Source organism: Punica granatum, chromosome 6, assembly GCF_007655135.1.
Source record: "Punica granatum isolate Tunisia-2019 chromosome 6, ASM765513v2, whole genome shotgun sequence".
Classification (NCBI taxonomy): Eukaryota; Viridiplantae; Streptophyta; class Magnoliopsida; order Myrtales; family Lythraceae; genus Punica; species Punica granatum.
Genome location: NC_045132.1, coordinates 4,712,521 through 4,737,624, shown reverse-complemented (window position 1 = coordinate 4,737,624; position 25,104 = coordinate 4,712,521). Strand labels below are relative to the sequence as shown.

Genomic DNA, 25,104 nt, shown 5'->3' with positions numbered 1-25,104 from the left:
TCTATCCCCTATGGTGTCCATACTGAGGTCTGCTCGGTCCAGTCAGTTCGCGTTGGTTAGTCATGTTCTGTGATGAGTCGAGTCAAATTTGCTTAGCATGTTTGTTTAATAAGGGTCTTTACGATTCTTCTAATTTAACGGAACTCGAACCAAATGACCCTGAGAAAAGAAGAGAGCCACAAAGTACATAAAATATCAAAATAAGATTCTTGGACACTGATGGTTCAAACATAATTATTTATCACAATTGCCAGCTTGCAGTTGCAAACCCCATAACCTTCCAACCGCAAAATAGGTACATTTCTATGTATGTCCAAAGAGTACAATCGGTATTTTGAACGAACAATATTATATTAACGATCATCAATCTGTTGTTTCTTCATGAATATTTATCTTATAAAGTAAGATGGTAAATCGCACAATCGATACGGCTAAATTACCAACATATCGACCTCGGGTTAACATGATTGGACGAAAATGGCCACATGCACTGAAAATTTTGATCCCCAATGCCCAATAATGTAAGGAAATCAGAACTGACAGGAGAAAAAGACACTGTCATGATCTACATTGGACTTAACAAATACGAATTATAGTCTGTATATTATCGGATATATATAAGTGCTTTGTATGCATCGAGGACTTGGTCGTCTATCCTCACTTACGATTTAATACACGTCGAATTGATATTTCGTTCCCTGGTAAACCATATGCTCTGAAGTCCAGGAGCATTTCGTTAATTTGGTAAAATTATTTCACATGAAAATTTTTTCTTTCGAATCGAGAGCAAGTGCCGCTATATGAAGCATCGTCTTTTCTCATGACAGGTGATATATTTACAATTAATCTTGTAACTTTGGAATTGTTTTCTTGAAAATTTTGTAAAGTGGAAGATTGGCGTAATTGCGCTTGCATCACCAATTGAGACTTCCTCATTTAATTAGGAGGATAATCCTCAACTAGGGGAAAAGCAGTTGACCTTTTCGAACAAATGGCGGCTGAATACAAATTTTCTTTCCAATTGAAAGGTCAAAATTTGAACACATGTATGAAATAATTTTAGTGGAACATGTGTGAGATTTGGCCAAAAAGTATAAGAAAGACATGCGTGCGTAAAGTTACTCTTCAAGGAGGGGGGCTATCTCTTCAAGGAGGTGGCCTATCCTAATCCACCGTAAATTGTACCATAAAAATAATTAAAAGGACCTGCTATCATTTAATTTGGTAGGTGGCCTATGCCTTCGATACATAACTGCAGATTTAATGATATTATGACCATGCAATCAATTTACTTTCTGGCATTCATGCAATTTCATTTTTAACTCTCTTTTTTTCTTTTTCAAATTTTTTAACTCTTTATTTATTTATGCAACATGTTCTCAAGTTCAATACTTCAACCGTAAATTACCAACTGAATGATACGCAAATAAAAAAGATTTTAAAGGTTCATAACTTCATATGTCTACTTTCTTGAGAAGTTCATCTTTTCGAGTGAATAATTGTGGACATATCACTCACGAGATGCTCTTATATTCAATACGTAAACATCATGATTTCTTGCAAAATCGATTAAAAAAGGAATCGTCGCTCATCCAATGTAGGGACAATAGGAAGGCCCCATCGCACCATTGAATGGGGGCATTTTCCTCGTCCTGTTTGAATCATCGATGGTGAAATTTTCAGAAATGTTAAATTCAACAAGAAACTCACCTAACTATCATCTTAATACTCATATTTTTTTTTAAATGCTATTTAATGCTGATAAAATTATCATTCCTGTCGCTGTAAGGAGCTAATTAAGAGGATAATCAAGAGGATTTTTGAAGAATTTTAGCAAAGCTTTTTTGCTTATTCGAAAATCAAATTTCAACTCTTGATCTAGACTTGACCACTTACATAAATGGTCAAAAAGCGTGTTCTTGTCGGAAATAACTATATCTGTTATTCCCATTTCCCACTGCAGCCTTACGGCAAAAGCACTAATGATAATGAGAGAAGAAAGGTGGCCATTCGGCCCATAAATAAATAAAAGTAATTATTTTAAGAAAAGTTCGTTTTCTTTTTTACCCTCCGAGGTATAAAAGCGGCAATCAGTTTTTCTCGGGGTCTGAAATTATCATCACCCGCATATCAACGCTTGATCCCGGGCGGTGAACCCGGCCTGACACGGTGGGGCCCACTGAATCTGGGCCATGTCTCCCAGCTCCCGGTGTTTGTAGGCCCGGGGATGTGTGAAGAGAAGTGGCCCCCATTATTTATAACTGTGTGGTTGCACTTTTTAAGTACCTCGGACAAAGTTATGCAAATAAACTAAATGTTAAGCTGCTCACCGTACATTCATACTGCAAGAATTTAACACACACACGCATACGTATATACTGTCTCCGAAGAGACCGACTTCAGCGTATGAATTGCTACGTTTAAATTCACAATACACTTAGAATTAAATCAATTTTATTGAAAATTTATCTTTTGATTAGTTAAGTCCGATTTTTTTTTTACTTGAGGAGTGACAATGGTTTAATAACGTGAGTGATCTCACATCTGATTAAATAAGGTTTCGATTCGTTCTCTTAATTTTTTGATTGAAATTGAGACGCCACAGTATACGAGTCACGAAATTGAACCGAATGCTCCCCGACTAACACGTTGTAGGGCAAAGCCGCACGAGATGTCAGCCATGGTGGGGATGTGGCATCCACTGTAGCACCAACATTACGAGACACTCTATGAAACTAGAGTAAACGTCAGTTGAGCATCGCTCATTCACTGTGATTGAGTCGAAAATCCAATTTGGATTGCTCATGGTAGGCAAACAATCCCTCAGCGCCCGTTAGAATAACGATTTTGCTTGGATTGTATTAGTCCACGCTGATTCATAATTTTTTCATGGACCTGATGCGCCCAGTAATTTCTTGTACGCGAGGATCTCTCCGGGGCCTACGCACGTGTGCAGCGGGTCCACACATGTCTTCGACCCAGTGCGATTTTTTACCCAACCACAGCCGCAACAGCAGGAGGAAGAAGAAGAAGAGCCTTCACGTCATTCTCCCTTTATTTATTCCCAAATCAGTGCCAGAAATGCAAGAAAGAAAGAGATAGAGAGAGAAATAAAATAATAATAATAATAATAATAATAAAAGGAAATCGGAGGACGAGGAGGAGGAGAAGAAAACCGCGTTTGACCTTGTAAACCCCGTCTTCCTCAACAGGCCCATTTGCTCCATTTGCTCCCCCCACTCAACTGCTCCTCCTCCTCTCCCCATATCCCCCACTCAAATCCCACCATTAGTCCAATCTAATCCAATCCGACCGAGTTGAGACCACATGTGACTGTCCCTTGTTCCCAGAACGACAGCCTCATCAGTTGTTGTGGTTGGATCTGTTGTCGTGGTGGCTGGCGATGGCGGACTTGGTGAAGCAGATCCTGGCGAATCCGATCCAGCTGGCGGACCAGGTGAAGAAGGCGGCGGAGGAGGCGAGCTCCTTCAAGCAGGAGTGCTCCGAGATCAAGTCCAAGACCGAGAAGCTTGCCGGCCTCCTCCGCCAGGCCGCCCGCGCTGGCAACGACCTCTACGAGCGCCCCACCCGCCGGATCGTTGAGGACACCGAGCAGGTCCTCGCCAAGGCCCTCTCCCTCGTCCTCAAGTGCCGCTCACACGGCCTCATGAAGCGCGTCCTCGCCATCATCCCCGCCGCCGCCTTCCGCAAGATGTCCTCCCAGCTCGAGAACTCCATCGGCGACGTCTCCTGGCTGCTCCGCGTCTCCGCTCCGGCCGAGGACCGCGGCGGCGAGTACCTCGGCCTCCCTCCCATCGCTGCCAACGAGCCCATCCTCGGCCTCATCTGGGAGCAGATCGCGACCCTCCACACTGGCTCCCAGGAGGACCGCTCCGACGCGGCCAACTCGCTCGTGTCCCTCGCCCGGGACAACGACCGCAACGGGAAGCTGATCATCGAGGAGGGCGGGGTCGGCCCGCTCCTCAAGCTGGCCAAGGAAGGGAAGGAGGAGGGGCAGGAGAACGCGGTTCGGGCGATCGGGATTCTCGGGCGTGACCCCGAGAGCGTGGAGCACATGCTCCACGCCGGCGTGTGCGGGGTGTTCCAGAAGATTCTCAAGGAGGGCGCCATGAAGGTGCAGGCGGAGGTTGCGTGGGCCGTGGCCGAGCTGGTCGCCCATGGCCACCCCAAGTGCCAGGACGTGTTCTTCCAGCATAATGTAATCCGGCTTCTCGTGAGTCACCTCGCATTCGAGACAGTCCAGGAGCACAGCAAGTATGCTATCGCGACCAGCAACAAGGCCACCTCGATCCACGCCATCGTGATGGCGAACAACAACAGCAGCAGCAATAGTAAAACTGCCAATGGCACTGTGACGGGCGACGATGCCGTGAATAACCTGAACCAGGACGAGGAGAGTACCCACCCGCAGCCGCAGCATCCGCTCGGGAACAGGAACCCAGCTACCCAGATGCACAACGTGGTCACCACCACCATGGCGCTGAAGAATTCGCCGGGCCCGACCGAGAACGGGAATAACAAGCAGCAGAACAGCAACCACAACAATAGCAACCACCACCACCGGCGCCAGCAGAGCCACTCTATGTCGGGCGGTGTGAACCTCAAGGGCCGGGAGTTCGAGGACCCCGCCACAAAGGCCCACATGAAGGCCATGGCAGCACAGGCTCTGTGGCGGTTGGCGAGGGGGAACTCTGCCATCTGCCGCAGCATCACTGAGTCCCGGGCCCTCCTCTGCTTTGCAGTGCTGCTCGATAAAGGCCCTGAGGAGGTCCGGTTCAACTCCGCGATGGCCTTGATGGAGGTCACTGCTGTGGCGGAGAAGGATGCGGACCTCCGGCGGTCCGCCTTCAAGCCCAGCTCACCTGCCTGCAAGGCCGTGGTTGACCAGCTCCTCAGGATCATCGAGAAGGCTGGGCCGGACTCTGATTCCGATCCTGATCTCCTGATCCCGTGCGTGAAGTCGATCGGGAACCTAGCAAGGACGTTCCGCACAACCGAGACCCGGATGATAACGCCACTTGTGCGGCTCCTAGAGGACGACTGCAGGCCGGAGGTTTCAAAGGAAGCTGCAGCAGCCCTCACAAAGTTCGCCGGCACCAACAACTACCTTCACCTCGACCACTCCAAGGCTATCATCGCCGCAGGTGGAGCCAAGCACCTGATCCAGCTAGTCTACTTTGGGGAGCAGGCAGTTCAAATCTCGGCCCTTGTCCTCCTCGCGTACATCGCCAAGCACGTCCCCGACAGCGAGGAGCTCGCGCAGGCCGAAGCCCTGACCGTAATCGAGTGGGCCTCGAAGCAGTCGGCGCTGACCCAGGACGGGACCGTGGAGGCCCTGTTGCACGACGCGAGAAGCAGGCTTGAGCTGTACCAGTCTAGAGGGTCTAGAGGCATATTCCATTGATTTTTGATCTCTGAAAAAGAAAAAACAGAGGACAACGCTATGTATCGATTCTATTCTTTTCCTAAATTTTGGGCTCTCTAATTCCAATTTTCGAGTTTTTGGGGTCGGTGCGAACTCTGATGGAGTGTACATACATTTCAAATTTTTTAGCTTCTGTATGTATTTTGTCTAGAGAAAAAAAAATCCCTTCATTTTACAGCAGAAACTCTGCTTCTTCCTATTCCCTTCTTTGGCCTCTCCGTGTAGTTCTGATCTGGTTGGTTTCATCTTCTTCTGTGACCTTCCTGCCGATGAAAGGTGAAGTTTGCATCCCAATTGGGGAGAAATTATTCCATGGACTTAGTCCACCACGTCAACAATGGACCGATCCAATAGGCGGTGGACACCCGTAAAAGTGGACCCATATTATCCCATGAAAGTCCATCTAATAATTTGTGGGTTCACTAGAACACATATTTTGCGATTATCGGTTGTTTCATTGATGACATGGTGGACTAAGTCCATCTAATTTCTCCCAATTGGGTTATCAAAACTGGTAACCTTTGGCATGTGATTACCTTGGGAATGGGACATTCTAATTATTCAATCTCGTGTCCTGACGCATCTTTTTCCTGTGTGATACTGACCCCTTCTGTTTCTTGGTGGGCCGTTCCATATAACAGATTTTCTCAGGTGGCTAATGTTTAGATTGGAGATGGAAAGACTCTGTTTCTCAGGAGATGTGAAATAGGTAATTGAAGGTGCCGTTTAGGAGATAATTTTCGTAAATTTGATTATCTGATTATCTCGGAACAGAGTTTTATATGCTGAGGCGGCAACGTTATTGTCGTAAGTATTCATCTAGTACATGCTAGACCGAGGCTATTTTTCTTAATTACCCAAGTTCTGCGTGGTTTATACCATGAGCTCCCGCACGAACCATGCGGCTTATTCACTTCTAATAATCCTATGCAAGTGGCGTGTCGAAAGGGCAAAGAATCCCGCCATAGCTTGGTGGAGATCAAGTAAGTGGCTTGATGAGTTGAGGACTCCTAAGTTGGCACGCTAAGACTGTTGTTTGTTTCAAAGTAGCATCTGGCGCAGAAAACTCGGATCCGGCAAGAACCTGATTCTCTGCTCGTACAGAGAAGGCATTGGCTCAGGCTCAAACGTTGGATGGGTTCAGAACAGCCTGTTCCGAAAGCTCATTCAAAGGCTTAGCTCCGATGACAATCGACACCTTTCAATGGAATCCTCCTCACATTACTTTCGAGCAACAAAAAGGAGATTATTATGGTATGCTCCACCTTCTGTAAGATTGAGCTTACCTGTCTTCCAATGCTTTCGGTCTTCCTCCAAGTTTAACTTTCGTCGTGCTAGAATCGATTTACACCAATGCTTCAAGCCCGAATTAATTCTCATCTTCAAGCGTATCGATCATATCACTATGTTAGGTTAGCCCGCAGAAACTGCATTAGGAATTTGTATCTTCAAATTACGGGGCGTGTCTCGGTCTTTATAGGACACTTTGTATTGATGCAAGTATAATTCTCCATTAAACAAAGAAATATACCAGCTGTAGTGCTAAAGCATTAAAGATCTTATACTGTTGTACAAAATGTTCGATCAATGCAAAAATGTAAGGCATATTCTGTGCATATCGAAGGAAGTTCAACCTCACTTACTTAACTCACGATGAGCATAATATATTGATCATGATTTCGAGATAGGTATTTCCCGTGATGAAATAAAATTTACGGTCGATCAAGCTTTTTATTTGCCATAATGTCGATTGAACAAAAAAAACTCAGTTCCATGAAAATTGAAAAGAAAGGAGACTCATATAATAATAAAATTGCAGTCCTAGCTGATACCACGGACACAAACAATTTTCTTATTATTTTTTCTTTTATTTTTTGGATTAATGGAAATAAAAGAATGACTTTGACCGAAGTCCTATTGTAAAAGTCAACTGCGGACTTTTCCGCACATATATAAAACTAGAAAATGAAACGGTCTGCTCTGCAACAAACAGTCAGACACTGATGATTAAATATGGCAACAATTGTATACAGATTAGCATATGATTTCTTAATAATTACATTTCAAAAATAGAAAAAGGAAACATCAACGCTTTGTTTTTTGGCAGAATAAACAAAAAAAGATAAATGTCAATTCATGTGATTTTCACCGTGATGATTGAATATGGGCCTGGGAACAGTGGAAATGGTTGGGTCAGATGTTGAAGGCAGCCCAAAGCGCAATTTTCAAACATAGTGCAGCAATAAATATGCCATGCTTGAAAATGAGAAATGCTTTATGGAGTTTAAATTGATGATGCTTTGTTTGATACAATATATTAGGTTAGAAAACGAGAATTTTTTTAAAAAATTTTTTAATTCTCAAAAGTATCTTTTCTCTTATTTCTCGCAGTAAATTTAAGTGTATAACAATATACTAAGATTAAATTTCTCTAACGATTCTCAATATTTTGGGTTAATTTAAAGAAAAAAACCAACTTCATTCTCATTCCTAAATATAGCCAGAATGAAATCTTTTAGAAATTAAGAATGTACTTTCAAAATAAATTTGTTTATAATCACTTTTAAATTATTAGGTTAACTATTTTGTTAAAATCTATTTTTTTAAATTTCAAAAATAAAAAGAATAGTTTTGGAAAAGACAAAATTGAGAAGACAAACGGGAAACAGAAGATGATGAGAGAGAGAGCGAGAGAGAGAGAGAGAGCTGGGGAGGAGGTGAGAAGGACCAAAACCCCGCCGTATTGGGCATGACACTAGACAACACCTGCCCAAGTAAAGTTGTGGCATCCTCAACATTAAGCCCCCACAGCCTCTCTCTTCCTCTCCTTTTGTTGTAATATATGTTCCTCATTATTTTATTTTTTCTTCTAAAAACATTTTATTTTAAAATATTTTAAAACTTTAATGAAAAAAATTAAATAACTTAATGGAGTAACAGATAGGAAATGGAAACTTAATTATTGGAAATACAAAAAAAAATTAACGGAAGATATACAATTAATTATAAACAAGACAATTTGGAAGGTACATGTTTGAATTTCTACTATCTTTCGTTTTTTGCCATATTCAGATAATAGAGTAAAGTTTGGCCTTTTCTTAGACGGAACTCTAATTTTGTAAAAGATAGATGCATTTTTTTTAAGGGTTTTTCTATTCTATGCCCTAAGGGCGTACGAGAAGCCGTCCAATATTACCATATAAAATAGTATCTCATCAATGCAATTATTTTAATTTTATAGTGCCTAATATACCCTTTACTTCTCTTACCAAATAAATCATGTATAATATTAAATTCATATCTCTTACTAAGTAAGAATTTGATTTTAACTTTAACTTTAACTTTAACTCAACACACTACACAACAAAAACACACGTTTCCCAAGTCAAATTTATAACTACATCTTATTTGTTCTTTTCCACAATCAAAATCAAAATCAAAATCAAAGTAATTTTAATTCTGAATCCAAACGGCCCGTTAGTATTTTAGGTTTGAGGGTTTCGGGATTCAAGGTTTCAAGGTATAGTGTTTTAGAGTTTAAAATTTTGGGATTATTAGGTTTTACAATCGGAATTTTTTATTTTACCATTGGATTTATTTGATAGGAGATATGGATTTAATGTTTGAGATTTATTTGGTAAGAGAGGTTCAAGGGTATATTAGGTACTATAAAATTAAAATTATTGCATTGATGAGATACTGTTTTAATATGGTAATATTGGTTGGCTTATAAGGCATAGAATAGACAAACCCTTTTTTAAAATAAGACACTTACAATTTCTCTTTTTGTTGATGTGACATTTTTCTCTATTCATGTGGCAATTTTTAACAATTATCTTCCCGTAGTTGCATTCTTGTTCTTCAAGTTTATTAAAATAATATGATGCATGAATATTTGAATTGGTGTTGAGATAAAAAGCTAGGGGACCGTTTGGTTCGTTAATTATCATATTTATGGGATGTGAATATTATACAGGCTGTTTGGATAGCGGGAAAGTTTCAACTTTCCCTGAAAAATCCTAACTTTCCCACCTATCATCCAATGTTTGGGGGGAAGTTTTAAACAGGGAAAATGCTCCATGGTTAAAATTTTCCGGCCATAGGTTGGAAAGTTTTGCCCTCCATGACACTTGGTATTCTTAGAATATTATAGTGGGTTCCACGAGTTAACTCACATAAATAAATTAAATATTATAATATTACTCACTTTCTTAGTAATCTATGGCACTTATCAAACATAACAATCTCATATTACTTCGTATATTCCAGGGAAAATGATTCCATGGTTTAAAATATTCCTTGCAATATTAAAATTTCGATAATCTAACAATCGGCGAACCAAACGACTCCAAAGGAAAATTTAACTATAGAATCATTTTATATGAGTTAAAGGTCGAAAAGAGATTGTCGTGTTTGATACATATATTGGATTATGGAGAATTTGAGTGATAATATAATATATGATTTATTTTTTGTAAAGATAAGATGTAGGACCACAGTCATAATATGAAAAAACCAAGTGTTTCGACCGTAAAAATTTTCCCAACCATGCCCATAAAATCTTAACCCAAGAATAATCACTTTACGTCTAAACAACTTAGAAAATTATAAATGAAAACAGAATTTTAGAAGGTGATTCCACACTAGAAATGGTTTAATATATAAAAAATACTAATTAATTCAAAAAGAAATTAATTGGTATAACTTTCGGATTAAAAACCAAAGAGAGAATTAGGTAAGTGACGATAGTTCCCTCGGGAAGAGAAAAGAGATGAGGAAAGGAGGGCACGGAAATCAAGAGTTATAGGAGCAAAGTGTTTGATTGTGTTTTATAGTGTATTATTATCACATTTGATTTAATGATTCTCAATTTGAAATTGATATGGAGCTGCGTTACACCCTCCGATTCGGCTCTTCCCAATCAATGGGGAGTGACATTTTCGTAATAATCATGAAAAGCAGGGCCACTTTAATTTACAGAGGGGTTCCAAGCATATTTCTCTGAATGTTTCGGAGGAATAATAATTATTGATTGATATGCAATAAATAGTTTTGAAATTAAAAGTGAGACTAAAAGGAGAGACCTTATGTAGTATTTGTGTACTCGAGTCGCATTAACGATTGATTTCTAATTGCACCAAATATGCTTAGACCTTTTCTTGCATATTCTCACGGTAATAACCATAGTTATCAGAACCGGATCGGCCCGGCCGGTTCAACCGGTCGGATCGGGAGCCGGCACCATGATCGGTTCGATTCCACATTATGATCGGAGATGCACAATTGAACTGTTGAATCCACAAAACCGGCTGGTTTGAATCTAAAAATTCACTAAACCAACCGGTCCATGGGTTCAGTGATTGAACAAATATACAAACAAAATTATTGACAATGGAAGGTTTTGAACCTCTAACCTCTTCCTCTATGTGCACATGCACTAACCAACTAGGCAACAACTGCTTCATTTCTTCGCCAATTAGTTTTGTTCCCTGGATATTATGCATTGTTAATAAATTTAGATAGATATTATGCATTTAATTATCATTAATACTACTTTAAATAATAAAATATTATGATTAATTAAATTTACGGTCCGACACTTCGAACCCCGGTTGAATTCAAAAATCCACGAACCCATACCCTATCCGGTTCAAAGTCCGGTTCGATTCTGACCACACTGGTAATAACTAAATATAATAGTAAATATCATAGGCGCCCGTTAAGATTATTTGTCGTTTATATTATAATTAGCTGTTTACTTGCATTTTCATAAGTGGTCTAATCAATCCATGTACGTACCTTCGTAATGAACATGCTGTTTGCAAACTCGTCCTTGGTACAAATCTTTATACCTTCTTCTTGGATCTCCTCCATACGCTAAGCATACTTCTGCTTTGTCTACGAAAATAATTTCCCTTCCTATTCTCATAAAAATTGATGATATTTTGCGGTAAGATTTTTTTTTCTCACTTTAACTCATTGGTTTAATAACATTTTTCGCAACTTTGTAAAATATTTTACGATTATCAAAATTTTAAAAAGGCAAAATATTTATTCTGCGAACTTGATGCAATCTTTAGGGAGTTGAATGAACATGTTTGTTGAGATACGTTATCCCACATGGAAAAATTGAGAAAAAAACCACAAGCTTATAGAGGCTTGGGTCCAGTAACCTCTCAGCTTAAGCTTTTAGGTTGCAAATTAACTCAAATCTGTGTAGGACCAAGTGAGAATTTTACATAGTATCAGAGCGGGTTATGCTTCTGTGTGCTCGTGTGGGCTCACACCACGCCATATTCAGTTTCGAGGCAGCCAAGAGTGCGCCTCATGTTAATCAGGCCCAAGGGTAGCCTGGTCCAGTTTCGAGGTAACTAAAAGTGCACCTCTAGTTTAGCTCGAGTGTGGAGCTCGAGGCTAATTTGATATTTGTCCCCCATTGCACGAGCACGGAGAGGATGTCCGGCTAGTGGTCAGTTATTAAGGGCGGGTGTTTAAGGGCTCGTGGCACATGTTGGACCACACGTTGCCACGTGAGGGCGGGTGTTGAGATACGTTATCCCACATGGAAAAATTGAGAAAACAAATCACAAGCTTATATAAGAATTGGGTCCAGTAACTTATCAACTTAAACTTTTAGGTTGCACATAGGCTCAAGTCTGTGTAGGTCAAAATGTGAATTTTACAATGTTACTTGTAAAAAGACAATCCTAATTGTACTCATAATAAATTTTAGTTGTTTATATAATTGCAAAAGTCCTCATACTTTCATTTGATATTATAGTTATGGCAAATTATACTATAGAACGTCAAATTATGTTCCATGATGGAATACTAGTTTTTTTTTTAGTCCTTTCAATATTAAAAACAACTTTTTGGCTCATAAATCTTTCAATAACGTTATAAATCAATCGGACCACATGTAAAATACAATAAAAGTGGAGGACCGCTTACGTGTCAATGGCATGTACCTAAATCTTGACCGGTTTAGTAGACCGACTCAACCTTGAACCTGCCAAGACATTAAAAGGACAAAAGAAAAGAAAAGAAAAGAAAAACAGAGAGCAAATTCTGAAGAGCCTCTTATCCTATGTTAAGAGTGTGATCTTAACCAGATTCCGAAGAAGGACAATTATCGATTGAGTTTAATCGTTTTCCCTGATTATGCAGTTAATCGATTTGTGGAAAGTTGTGTAAAGATCCATCTTTTTCGACTGCTTACTCTTTGATTTTGTTTGTTTTTAAAGGCAGCTCCATGGTAATTTGTTGATAAGTCATCGAAGGGTTTGTGTGAATAATGGAATGGCTTGGATCTCTTCTGACTAAAGTTGGGATTTCGATCACTCGTTTTTTAGGCTGAATGTGGGTGATTCTTTATGAATTGTGAAAGATTGATTGAAAAGTCATAATATATATCTGTGTGTAAAACTTGCAGAACACAAGAAGAGTTGTAATGAGACTGGCGAGATCATGCAAAGAGAGAGTTTGGGGAGATTCGATCCAGTGGGTACCCAGATGAAGTCGCCAGCGCTGGCCTGGAGCAGCCACCCCTTCCATTTTCTTCGAGCAAGACCCCTGGTCCTTTTTTTTTTTTTTTTCATTTCAAGTTGTTTTTCAACTTTATTTAATTTTTTAAAAAAGATAAACCAACAATAAATAATATACTTATCTTACCATAATTTTCTGAAAACCATTTATCTAAACCTTCTTTTTTAATTTTTTGAAATTTGATTTTGTAAACTGGGTTAATAAATCGGTTTATTAGATCGGTTCAATCATGGGTGACGTGTCATACCGTGATTGGTACACGTGTTGGGTTGAATTTGGACGTGGCAGTCGTGGGTGACGTGATAATAATGGATGACGTGGCAGAATGTAATTGGTACATGCGAAGGGAATATTTGATAATAGTGATATAGTATTATCGGCGAAAATTGTGAAACAAAAATATGAAGGACTAGAAATACTAAGGACAAAATATTAAATAATAGACGGATGAGATTAAAAGTTAATGAGATCTAATGGATGTAATTAATGTTTTATTATAAAATACAAGTTAGCGTTCCATCTTAAAATCACCATTATTGTTATTGAGTAGATTAATCAAAGTTAAAGCTAAATAGGTATTACCTCAAATCTATTTCAGATATTCTAATACTTCTCCGGTTGATAAAGTAATTAGTATATTTCCCTTACTCTATTTTTCTATTTGAATAATTCAGCTTTTATATATATATATATATATATATATATATTATGTATATATCCAACATGAAGAAAAATTGGATTTGACAATGAAAAACTTATTGATTGTGAAATATAATTTTTGTTTCCTTAAATATTGAAAAATACTTCAAAATTTTTTGAATTAAACATTTCACGTGCAACACACGTGTATTTCTACTAATTATGTTAAAAAAGGAAAATATGATATATATATATATATATATTTGTGTTATTTATATCATTTTCCATTTCCTAATTCAACCAATAGCTTATCGCAAATTGGAAAATCGAATAAAGTTTTTCCAGTTCCTAACTCTATCAGTTCGGGGTATAGCTCATTCTCGTGTGATGTACAGCCTTAAAATGTGTATATATATCCCTTTAAGATGATGTGAAAAGTTCATATTAGATGAACAATAAAGCATAGTGCACCTATTGGAGTATATTTCTTCCTACAAAATAACTCATTTTTAGAAGAGAAATATGAAAAAGAAAAAAAAAAAAAAATATATATATATATATATATATATATATATATAAAGAGGAAGAATAGAGATGAGAGAGAGGGGGGGCAGGGAAGAGTTCCTTTTTGCACACATGAGCACTGAGAGTCATACATTCCGTTTCACAGCACATGAAGACTTATCCACATATCTGCCACTGTCCCATTGGTCTCAAATCTCCTCCACCCAATCCCGTCAGCACTTCAACAAAAAATCCATCCTCTATCCTTCCCCTTCATTTACTTTGCATCATCGTCTTCTTCCTTTCTCTGCTCAGTAGTGATCACTAAGGCATATCACCAACAATGGCTGCAGCAGTGACTGCTTCAGTCTCCCTTCCCTCCTCCAAGTCCTCCTGTCTCCCTCACAGGTCCTCTTTGGCCTCTTCCTCATCCTCCTTCTTCATCTCCACTGATAGAATTTCCTTCAAGAAGGTAATTAAACTTAACTCGTCTCGCTCGATCATCTTCCCGATATGCGAATGATGGATTTGCTGTCGAGATAATTTTTAAGGAAATAAAAGCATATCATGAGTAGATGTCCTCTGTATATAATTGCTTAGATATAGCTTTTATGCTCCATTTGAATGTGATCCCGATAATATCGGATATTTCACGGGGCAGTGGATATGATTTTTCGAGGCTAGGTATTGTAAAGAGAAAACAAATATAACTAAAGATTTATACCATCAGTGGGGTTTAGGTAATAATTAATCAGCCTTCCAGTAGTGTTCGGTACTCTATCGGCAAATGTTCGATTAAGCTCGTACTCGATTCATAAGTTACTTGTTGTGGACTTGCTATTTGTCCCGTTTCCTGAAAAATTTCTGATTCTTGGTCCACCACATTTAGGTTCTATGACTTTGACTGATTCTCGAAGATTAATGGCTTTGTCTAATGAAAATTCACTTCCCGGGTTCCGATTTCGTTCCTATTTGCAGGTTCCGTTGCACTGCCGAGATGTCGTGTCTACAGGGTCGAGAGTGGTGTCCATCAGAGCCCAGGTCACGACTGAGGCTCCCGCTAAGGTTGAGAAGGAGTCCAAGAAGATGGAGGAAGGGGTGGTCGTGAACAAGTTCAAGCCCAAGAACCCTTACATTGGCAGATGCCTCCTCAACACAAAGATCACCGGTGATGATGCGCCGGGAGAGACATGGCACATGGTGTTCAGCACTGAGGGTAAGAATCTTGAATCAGTATCTATTGAACTTCTTCGTGTCGGGTAATGTATTATCATTTGGTTGAGCTCCATGTTTCCAACAGACTACTTTGTTACTTGGAACTGTCGGTCATCTGGAGATACTACATACTGGACCTAGCTCGTACCGAATGATCTCAACAAAATTATATCTTTAACTTGTATCTTAGTTATTGGGATAGGACTTAGGAGGATAGAGCATCAAAATGGAAGATTTCTTGCTGCCCATTTTTCCATTACAGATGCCAGGAATCTGCTGCCGATGCCCCGAACTCTATCAGTTTTCTTTGTTAGTAACAATACCCAGCCTTTTCATCAACCAGTTAGATCAGAGCTAAGTGAAAAAGTTAATAGAAAATGAAGCTCAGTATACACTGAAACGTGCTACTGCTTGATGACAGACCATGATGGTAATTCAAAAATCTCTTGTTGGTAGTCTAAAATGGCGAACTGTGTAGCTTGGACCCATGTTCAACCTGTTTTATTCTAAACTACGAGCAACTCCTGCTAAATGATCTTTTGTTGGGTCGTATAGGTGAGGTCCCGTACAGAGAAGGTCAATCCATTGGAGTCATTGCTGATGGGGTCGACAAGAACGGGAAGCCACACAAGCTGAGGTTATATTCCATTGCCAGCAGTGCCCTCGGGGATTTCGGGGACTCCAAAACTGTGAGTTTCTTAACAATCTGTTTGTTAAAACTTTCTGGGTTAAAAAAGGATCTTAAATGCTATATCTTTTGTTTCGTTACGTCCAAAATCTTCGAAAGTTGTCTTTGTTTTCTGAAACGTTAGGAGAAAAAGGAATTTGAATGTATTTTCATGCAAATTGAAAATAAAAGTAGCAGTTTTGTAAAATCAAACAGGTTCTGTTCGAGATTTAACTCATGTGCCTCTTGGTCCAGGTTTCGCTGTGTGTGAAGCGGCTCGTTTACACGAATGAAAAGGGAGAGCTCGTAAAAGGAGTTTGCTCAAACTTCTTGTGTAAGCACTGTCCTGTAGTTATAAAATTTCTACAATAAAGTTAATCAGTCCATCACTGTTTTATTCTGAATGCTTTGGAATTCAGGTGATTTGAAACCCGGGGCAGAAGTGATGATCACAGGACCTGTTGGGAAGGAAATGCTAATGCCAAAAGACCCCAATGCCACAATTATAATGGTATTTTTGTTAAAAGATCTATTTGATTTATCATCAGAAAATTGTATTTATCTCAATTTCGTGGATTGTGCGTATTGATTGAGATAGGGATTTGCTGTGGACTTAAACCGTATTCTCATGTTTCTATCTGTGAAATATGTTATTATGCTAACTTAATAGAATAACAGTTTTTAATCTGTATAAATAACAACTGAATGAAGATCTTACCTGTTGAATGCTTTGCTGCAGCTTGCTACGGGGACTGGAATCGCACCATTCAGATCTTTCTTATGGAAAATGTTTTTCGAGAAGCACGAAGACTACAAGGTTTATACCAATTTCTCTCAGTACTTTTCCACAAAATACACCTTTTATCTCAAACTGACAATGTTATAAGACGGACAAAAATAAAAGTCCTGAACTGTCTCTCCAAATCAAACGAATAAATGCATTACAATGCTGATATGTTCTTATCCCTGGCAGCAAGTTTGCACTCCTTTAAGGTGCTAGTTATTTGTCAACTGTATCGGCTCAAGTTTGATACTTTTTGCAGTTCAATGGTTTGGCTTGGCTCTTCTTGGGAGTGCCCACTAGCAGCTCACTTCTGTACAAGGAGGTATGGTCAATGAAACCCGAATGGTCCACTCGCTCCTAGCAATGAAGTGGAAGTATTGCTATTCAGATTGCCAATTTGATGAACGTTATTGCCATTGTATAGGAGTTTGAGAAGATGGAGGAAAAGAATCCCGAGAACTTCAGGCTGGACTTCGCAGTGAGCCGAGAGCAGACCAACGAGAAAGGGGAGAAGATGTACATACAAACTCGGATGGCCCAGTACGCTGAAGAACTCTGGGAGTTGTTGAAGAAGGACAACACCTACGTCTACATGTGCGGTCTCAAAGGCATGGAGAAGGGAATCGACGACATTATGACCTCTTTGGCTGCTAAAGAAGGTAATCCTATATGCAGAGCAAAGCAGTACGTTTACAGATTTATAGAATCATTGGCTAGCATACTCGGCTGCATAATATGTGTATCCGACGATCTCTTGTGAAATGCCATGAATAATGACAATTTTGTTTGTGTTATTCAGGGATCGACTGGCTCGATTACAAGAGGAGCCTGAAGAAGGCAGAACAATGGAATGTGGAAGTGTATTAGAGACCTCATTCTGTTGCTGTTGCCGCGAAATTTTTCTAATTTTCCCATTTTCCTCTCTTTTAATCCATGAAAAATTCCATGTGTAGATATGTAAAAAGAGTCTTTTACTGTTTCCCGATATATATGACAATGCCCTTTTGAAAAGTTATACCGAGGAGCCATGTACAATATTAAGAATTTAAATAAATTAACTTCTAAGTTTGTGCAAGAGTTTCTTCTAACACTTTTCATTCGGTTAGGTTCCGTTGGGTATTTCGGGATTGAACCCAATGGTGGACAACCTACTATATGACCGTGCCAATCTCGTAATAGAAGAGGTAGTTAGCCTCAAATGCTTAAGAGTGGCTAGTGGAAACTGAATTTTTCTCGTTTTCTTTTTTCTAAAATCGGATCAGATGCAGGAGAGGGGTACATTCGGATTATCAAAACCCTTTGAAAGCTTAATATCTGTAGAAATGCAGAGTTTATTGCACATATAGATCCTACAAATATTTATTTGTCAAGGCATGGGATGATTCAAGTACTGTCCGTTCTCTTTCCTCGACTGCTCTTGTATACCTCCACATCGGAAGTGGTGGATATTTTTTTATTTTTTGGGTCGAAGAAGTGGTGGGCTTAACTAACCGATTGAAACTAATAAGACAATAGAACCTTTTACGGGAGACTGAATTAAATTTAACCAGGAAAATAGTGAGCAGGTCCTCCATCCACATTGTCCATAAAGCCACCATCTTTCACTTCCCTAAGCAGGGTAGAGCAAAATTTTTGGATGCCATCAGTTTTCCATAAAAGCTGCCGTTAGTCGATGAGCTAGTGGGCTGACGAGGAGTGCTCCTCCGGCTTTTGCGCTCTGATTGGATTATGACACCACTTGGTAGCAATGACATGGTATCACCATTTCATGGAAGACTTTCACGTCAGTAAGAGTTGGACTTCGTTTCCAGTCAAGCAGAGGCAAACGAATCTCAACAAAAAGAGAGAAATACTCATCGGGGTGTGATGAGAAAAATAAAAAGACTGAGTGAAGAAACGCTCATGATGATCATAATATATCGTTTTAATAAAATGAGTTAATTGCTAAATAAAAATGCACTTTTAAGAATGCTCCGAAAAAGATAATTTTCTTATTATTTAGCCAGATAAGTTACTATTTAATAAAAGTAGTTTTATATTTAAAATAATAAGTTTTTTTATAAAATAATAAGTTTCTTATTATTTAATAAGTATCTCATTATATTAAAAATAATAAGCTTTATAAAATAACAAATGTCTTGCTATTTACCAAGTTTCTTATTATTTCGTTACCGACAATCATCCAATAATTTGTGACGTGACACCCTCCGATTAGTCCCTTTAAATCCCTCCTTTTAAGGAGACTCCTGTTGGGAGTTTAATCCTTGAGGGTATCATTCAAAATTATGGATGTATCACTCCCAAAAAATTCAGCTACTCGAGCGTCAAGAGAATGGCCAGCTCTTTTAGAGAGAAACTCGGACCCATTTACATAGGCTGATCTCGCGAGCTTCACATGTCTAGGCCCCATTTACCACGAAGTACGGAAAATGAGCTTAAATACTTTGTTAGATGGAATTGAGACGGACGAGAGATAATAAATGTTGCTCATTTCACCAACCGGTTTCCCTCTCTATGTCGAAACCAACAACCACATCAAGAATCTCCTATAGGTAATTTAATAAAAATATTGAAAATGTGGGCTTTTTCTTCAAGGTAAACACAATTTTATTATTATTTTTAAATTCGATCATTATGCACCCATTTTTCTATTTCTTTTTTTGTTAATAATCAACTAATTTGCTAGAATATGTCTTTCGATTTCATAAATGATTTTTTAAATATGAGAATCTAGTGTGATTTACAATAATTTCTTATACTTGATTAACACACTCATCTTTACAGTAGGTTAATCAAGTTAAGAATTTTAGAATCTATTCATCATTATTTTATTGATTTCCAATATCTCATGTGGACGTAGATGGATTACGAAGTCTTTAATCGAAAGATATGTTATCTTAACGCAAGTAGTTAGTATAAGTGATGCATGCATAAACGATGTATATATGATGTTAATTACTTATTGTAGTTATGCATGTTTCAGCCAAAAATAATTGTGGTTATGCATGTTAGTTTGATGCTACATGCACTATATAAACGGATTATGTTGATGTTAACTACATCGATTGAATCTCCCAATTTAATTAATTCATCGCGGTTTAAACATTATATCTAATTATTTTAACAAAAAAAAAAGGTCACGAAGTATCTTGATAAGTTGCAAGCAAGCAACTGAATAGCTAACTTGCTTAGAGCCTTGACAATGACTATATTTGAAGAGAAATTAAAAGACATAAATCAATAGAAGGCATTGAAAGCCAAACCAAAGCAGCCCGGACAACCTCCATCGTAATAACTAATAAGTATTGCAGTTTCCCTCTCCTGTGACAAGTCTGTCTCTATCGAAAACAAACACAACAACATCAACAGTCTCTTGTGGGTAAGGCAATGGACGGATCATTTTAATGTTATTACGACATCCAACAAGAGAAGAGATCAATAACATTTTTACTCCTCCGTCATTTTCCTATAATGCAAACCCAAGCACCGATATACCAAGCGCCTTTCGTTTTGATTTTTTGCTGCAGGGCGACCCTCCGAGAGATTTCAATTACCCTTGTCTAGAGGATCGATTGAGTCATGGAGCGGAAGAATGATGCTGCTGGGTCCGGTGGAACAAAGGACCAACTGCCTCAGTATTGGTGGGAGACTCCGGTCGAGAATATGGAGGTGGAGGAACTCGAGTTCTTCATCGAACGCATGGAGACTATGAGGAAGAAGGTTCTACTGAGGATGGAGGAGATAAGGATGGTGGAGATGCCGAGTGCTCCTGCTGCTGGTGCCGCCGAGGCTTCCTCGAGTGCCGAGGCGACCAAGTCTGCCACCAAGAAGCAAGGAGGCAAGTGATCACGTCATCAAGCGGTTTCCACTGATCAGCGAGTGTTAGTTTTAGTTGGCCAGTGGGTTAGTCAGTTTGATGGCCTGAGGCCAGCCTATGTTATGTTAGTTAGTCGATCGGCTGTTCCTGTCCTGCAGCAATCTATCCTTGAGATCAATGTGGGTTAGTTTAGCTGTTCAGTCAAGAATGGCTCTGTGTTTGCTACTTCCATTCTCTGTGGAGCTCAGCTCAGCTGCAGATATGAGCTCTCTCCTTGTCGTTTCCGTTTCGTGATCAGTGGATGAACTTTTCCCAGACTATGAATGATCTCTCGCGTTTTGCTTTTAAATTTGTTATAGGCATGGCTTGTTCGCCTCGCTCTGAACTTGAGTGTCTTGCCACATCTGTCTTTTCTCTTTTTCATGATCATTTAATGGTTACATGAATTATTACTTGTTTCTGTTTCTGTTTTTTATCAGTTGGCTCGGCTCGGGGAGAGCTTTTTGTTAAACTAATTTCTCCCTTTCCCTTCTTTGTTGATTAGCCAGTCCATTCGAAGATGATGAGGTGTTTTTCTCATAATCAAATCATGTATATATCAAGGGCATAAGATAAGCGAAACATTAATATATTAGTTGGCAGAGTTAAGAAAGAGCGAGCGTATATAAAGTCGTTCCGATATATATATATATATATAACAAAAACATCAACCTTCATCATTCACCCAAAAAATAATAATAATAATCAACCCTTGTCTCAACTTCAACATTGAAATAGCAATTCCCAATCTAGACTAACAAACTATGAAACCGAAATCCTGCTCTTACCCGAATTAGAGACATTATAGACACAGCTGTCATCTTCCTTCATTTCCTCCTGCTCGCTCCGTCACCCCTGCCCCGCGGTAAGGCGAGACAAGACTTTCCTCGCAAACGGTAGACAAGAAATAAGACCAATTGTTGTTGTCGGAGAAGTGATAGTCATTGTTGAGCAAGAGAGGACCGACACCCTTGTCTTTATCATACAAAACTGTTAATGTTCTATCCGCGGTACATCCTGCTAGGTGGACCTTGCCATTCCTTAGAGACAAGAATTGCACAATATTGACACATGGTGGCTCAATCATCGAAATGCTGATCATTTTAGCCCATGATTTCTTTGCACCGTATTCTTTCATCGTCCATGCCTCGAAATGGCCGTTCCAAGGCAAATCAAACCGAGCGGTATATATACACAAACACCCATCAAGAATCCCTAATCCAGGGAACTCCGTGTCGACTTCTGGCATCATAACCTCCTGAAAATTTTCCTTGGCCAAAGCAAATGAAAGAATCTTAACTTTTGGCCGAACTCTGGCTTCGTTCCTGGACGTAGCAATCAATCAGTGAACAGCCCCATTCAAGTAAAATGAACCACGGGGGGAGAGGTGGCAACCCTTCGGACGGTCATGAATTCTTTTCCATGTACTCGTTCTTAGTGAAAAAACGTCCACAAGAGTCTCCTGTAGAGCATTATCGTGTCGGCGAAATACTGAAACATCACTTATTACCTTGTAGTCATCTGCCCCAGAATCATATCCGAGGCCAAATATGGAGGAGTGCCAATACTCATGCACAGGGTTAGGTTCACGGCGATGGCAGACATTCGGCAACTCCCTGTACTCACTAGTAGTTGGGTTCCACAGACGGATGGTGGGACGATGACCAGAATGAATAACTAGACATATCAGTCCATCGCACGAACCTCCAATTTTTACACTTTTTAGTGGCTGGAATGGCCAAGTAATTGGGTCCCGATGGTAAGGAATGGCCATCTCCTGGCCGCCGCTCTCGAATAGCTTGAAACCAACAAATTCAGTATCAATCCCCTGCTGCTTCCAACAGAAACGATTGCTGACTTTAAGGACTTTCTGACGAGCACCCGTGGTGTCTTTCTTTGAGCGCTCCAAGTGCAATTTGACAAAGTATGGATCAGAAATCAATCTGTACCACCTTTTATTTGTCGACTTTAATTGGCCCAAGGGCCGTGCCGGTAACCTCGAGAGAATATCAACAAGAATGTCCTCGTCGATTTCCTCCATGATTCTTGTCTCAACAGGATTAGGATGCAAGTCTTTGAAGATGATAAAGTTCCACCCCGACTCAAGTGGTTTCGCTGTTCAGAGTCAATCAAAGCACAATTCTATTAGGCAGTGACAATGAGCGCCTCGGTAAACAGCACTTGGGAACCCTGATTATGGAATACTCCTGGCAACCATGCCGATTAACCTCGATTCTCAATTAAACGGAACTATATAGCAAAAAGGGGTCTAAGCTCATAATCCACTAGACCAGATAACAAGCAAACCTGTGGCAACAAGTTAATTTAGGCATGTGGATTGTCGACTATAAAACAAACTCCAGCAAGAAGGAAATATCGTAGGCAATAAGAAGGAAATTATACGAGTTGGCCGGCGGCATGCGGATTCAAGAGAACAGAAAGATTCAAGCAATCGGAAGAACGGATTCTCAGTAGTGAGTCGGATCCATAATTAACTTTGAATGGCCGGCCGGCCCAGCAGTCAGAACTTCCACAGTGGAGAGATTATCACAATCAAGCAGAACGATTCAAATATATTTTAGATCGAGAGATTATTGAGGAAAGAAATCAGAGAAAAAATTTAGTTTCCTAACGTGATTCTATAGATATATTCTAAACTAGGCATATTATTATGCAATTTTTTTTTAAACAATGAAATGCGCAAGATAGAAATACAGAATTGAATGAAATATATATTATATATTATTTATTTTTCTTGTAGGTACGATTAGCTTTATTGCCAAAATCATATCGATCGTCGGACTGCAAACGAAGGATCAAGTTACAAAATTAGGATCACTTCAAAGAAAACACCCAACTGATTAAACATATCACACAAAGTTTAGACGTTGTATCCACCGAAGATCATAGTAAAGCAGCGAAGAAAAAGATCAGTAGTGTGCATATATATATATATATATATATATATATAAAAGTCTCTCTTTTCTCCGTCGCTGTTGACGCCAAATTATTCTAATTTTCCCAATTTCCTCCATCTTTTAGTCCATGAAAAATTCCATGTGTAGATAGGTAAAAATTCCATGTGTATATATGATACTGACCTATTGAAAATATAAAGAATTTAAACAAAGAGTACCGAAAAAAAGAGAATTTAAATAAAGTAACTTCTAGGTTTGTGCAAGAGTTGCTTCTCCCTGGGTTATGTTCGGTTCGATATTTCCGGATTGAACTGAATGGTGGACAATCTACTATGTAACCTTGCCAACCTCATAATACCTGAGGTAGTTGGCCCCAAATGCTTAACACATAGCTAGTTCAATCGATTTTTTTTCCTCCTAAAATCGGACCTGTTGCGAAAGAGGATTGAGGGGTACATTTGGGCTGTGAAGCTCTTCAAAAGCTAGATTAATATCTGTAGAAATGCAAAATTTATTGTACAAAACCTACAAAAATTGATTTGTTAATTAAGGCTTGAGTGATTCAAGAGAGCTGTCCATTCCCTTTTCTTGATCACTCATCTGAACCTTAATACCAGATACGGCGGACTTCACTAACCGACCGAAACTGACTTCCATATATCAGATACGGCAGGCTTAACTGACACTACCACAGATTTTATTTATCCCGGAGCTTAATTCGTGGCAATTCATAAACCGCCGCGATGTCGGCACATAAGCGGCGGCTAAATTCTGCGGTGAGAGAGTTGAATTGGCGGCGGCTTTTTTTGTCACTAATGGCAGCCTTTACATGCCGCCCCTTTGTATATAAGATAATATTTATGCAGACAGCCATTTGAAAATTCACTTTTCCGTTTCCAGAGCCAAGTTATCTCTGGCTGTCACCGGCGTCAGTTACCATTGATGGTCTCCCTCCCTCTCCCTCCCTCTCTCTCTCTCTCTCTCTCTCTCTCACTCTATTATATACGTGATGCTTCACTCCCTCTGTCTCTAGGTTACTCGATCGGAAGCGAGGTCTGACAGATGACTGACCGTCAGAATGCGGGCTTCACTGACCACCGCCTATTGGTTGACTTCTCATCAGGTTCACGTGCCTCTGAATGGAGAAATTTAAAGCGATTTAGCCACTAACAAGCTGCGCAGAAGGTAAGATTGAGTTGGAGGAAATATTATAGCAAATTAATTGATTAACAGGAAAAGGGTGCATAATAAAGACTTTAAAAATAAAATCGTGTTTACTTTGAAGAAAAAGCCTACTTTTTAAATATTTTTATTAAATTTGTACATATATAACTTGTGAATGAATTCTGGATTTTTTTTGACAATTTCACAATATTACGTAAAAAAGCACGATATTTGTTCAAATTTTCAATTCTAACAAAATCTTTTGAAAATAGTACAGAAAGACACGACCTTTCATTTTAGTTTGATTGCGGCTACCACACCCAATCGGGATCGATGATCAAATTGGGGCCACCACAAACGAAATCG

At 39.4% G+C, this 25,104-nt stretch overlaps 3 protein-coding genes across 3 annotated transcripts; 2 read left to right on the top strand and 1 right to left on the bottom strand.

The window, feature by feature from the left end:
- The first annotated feature begins 3,142 nt into the window (after positions 1-3,142).
- Positions 3,143-5,649, top strand: LOC116211470. The gene has a single exon (XM_031545866.1). It carries the CDS (start codon positions 3,404-3,406, stop codon positions 5,423-5,425), a length of 2,022 nt encoding a protein of 673 aa, XP_031401726.1. The 5' UTR covers positions 3,143-3,403; the 3' UTR covers positions 5,426-5,649.
- Positions 5,650-14,250: 8,601 nt separating this feature from the next.
- LOC116212373 (ferredoxin--NADP reductase, leaf-type isozyme, chloroplastic) lies at positions 14,251-17,875 on the top strand. The gene is made up of 9 exons (XM_031546947.1): positions 14,251-14,606; positions 15,113-15,350; positions 15,905-16,038; positions 16,272-16,350; positions 16,436-16,527; positions 16,756-16,833; positions 17,060-17,122; positions 17,225-17,459; positions 17,600-17,875. The coding sequence occupies exons 1-9, from the start codon at positions 14,478-14,480 to the stop codon at positions 17,665-17,667; spliced, it is 1,116 nt and encodes a 371-aa protein (XP_031402807.1). The 5' UTR covers positions 14,251-14,477; the 3' UTR covers positions 17,668-17,875.
- Positions 17,876-21,473: 3,598 nt separating this feature from the next.
- Positions 21,474-22,697, bottom strand: LOC116212075. Its single transcript, XM_031546662.1, has 2 exons — positions 22,167-22,697; positions 21,474-21,914 (listed from the first exon to the last, which is right to left on the bottom strand). Exons 1-2 carry the CDS (start codon positions 22,695-22,697, stop codon positions 21,474-21,476), a joined length of 972 nt encoding a protein of 323 aa, XP_031402522.1.
- Positions 22,698-25,104: the final 2,407 nt, after the last annotated feature.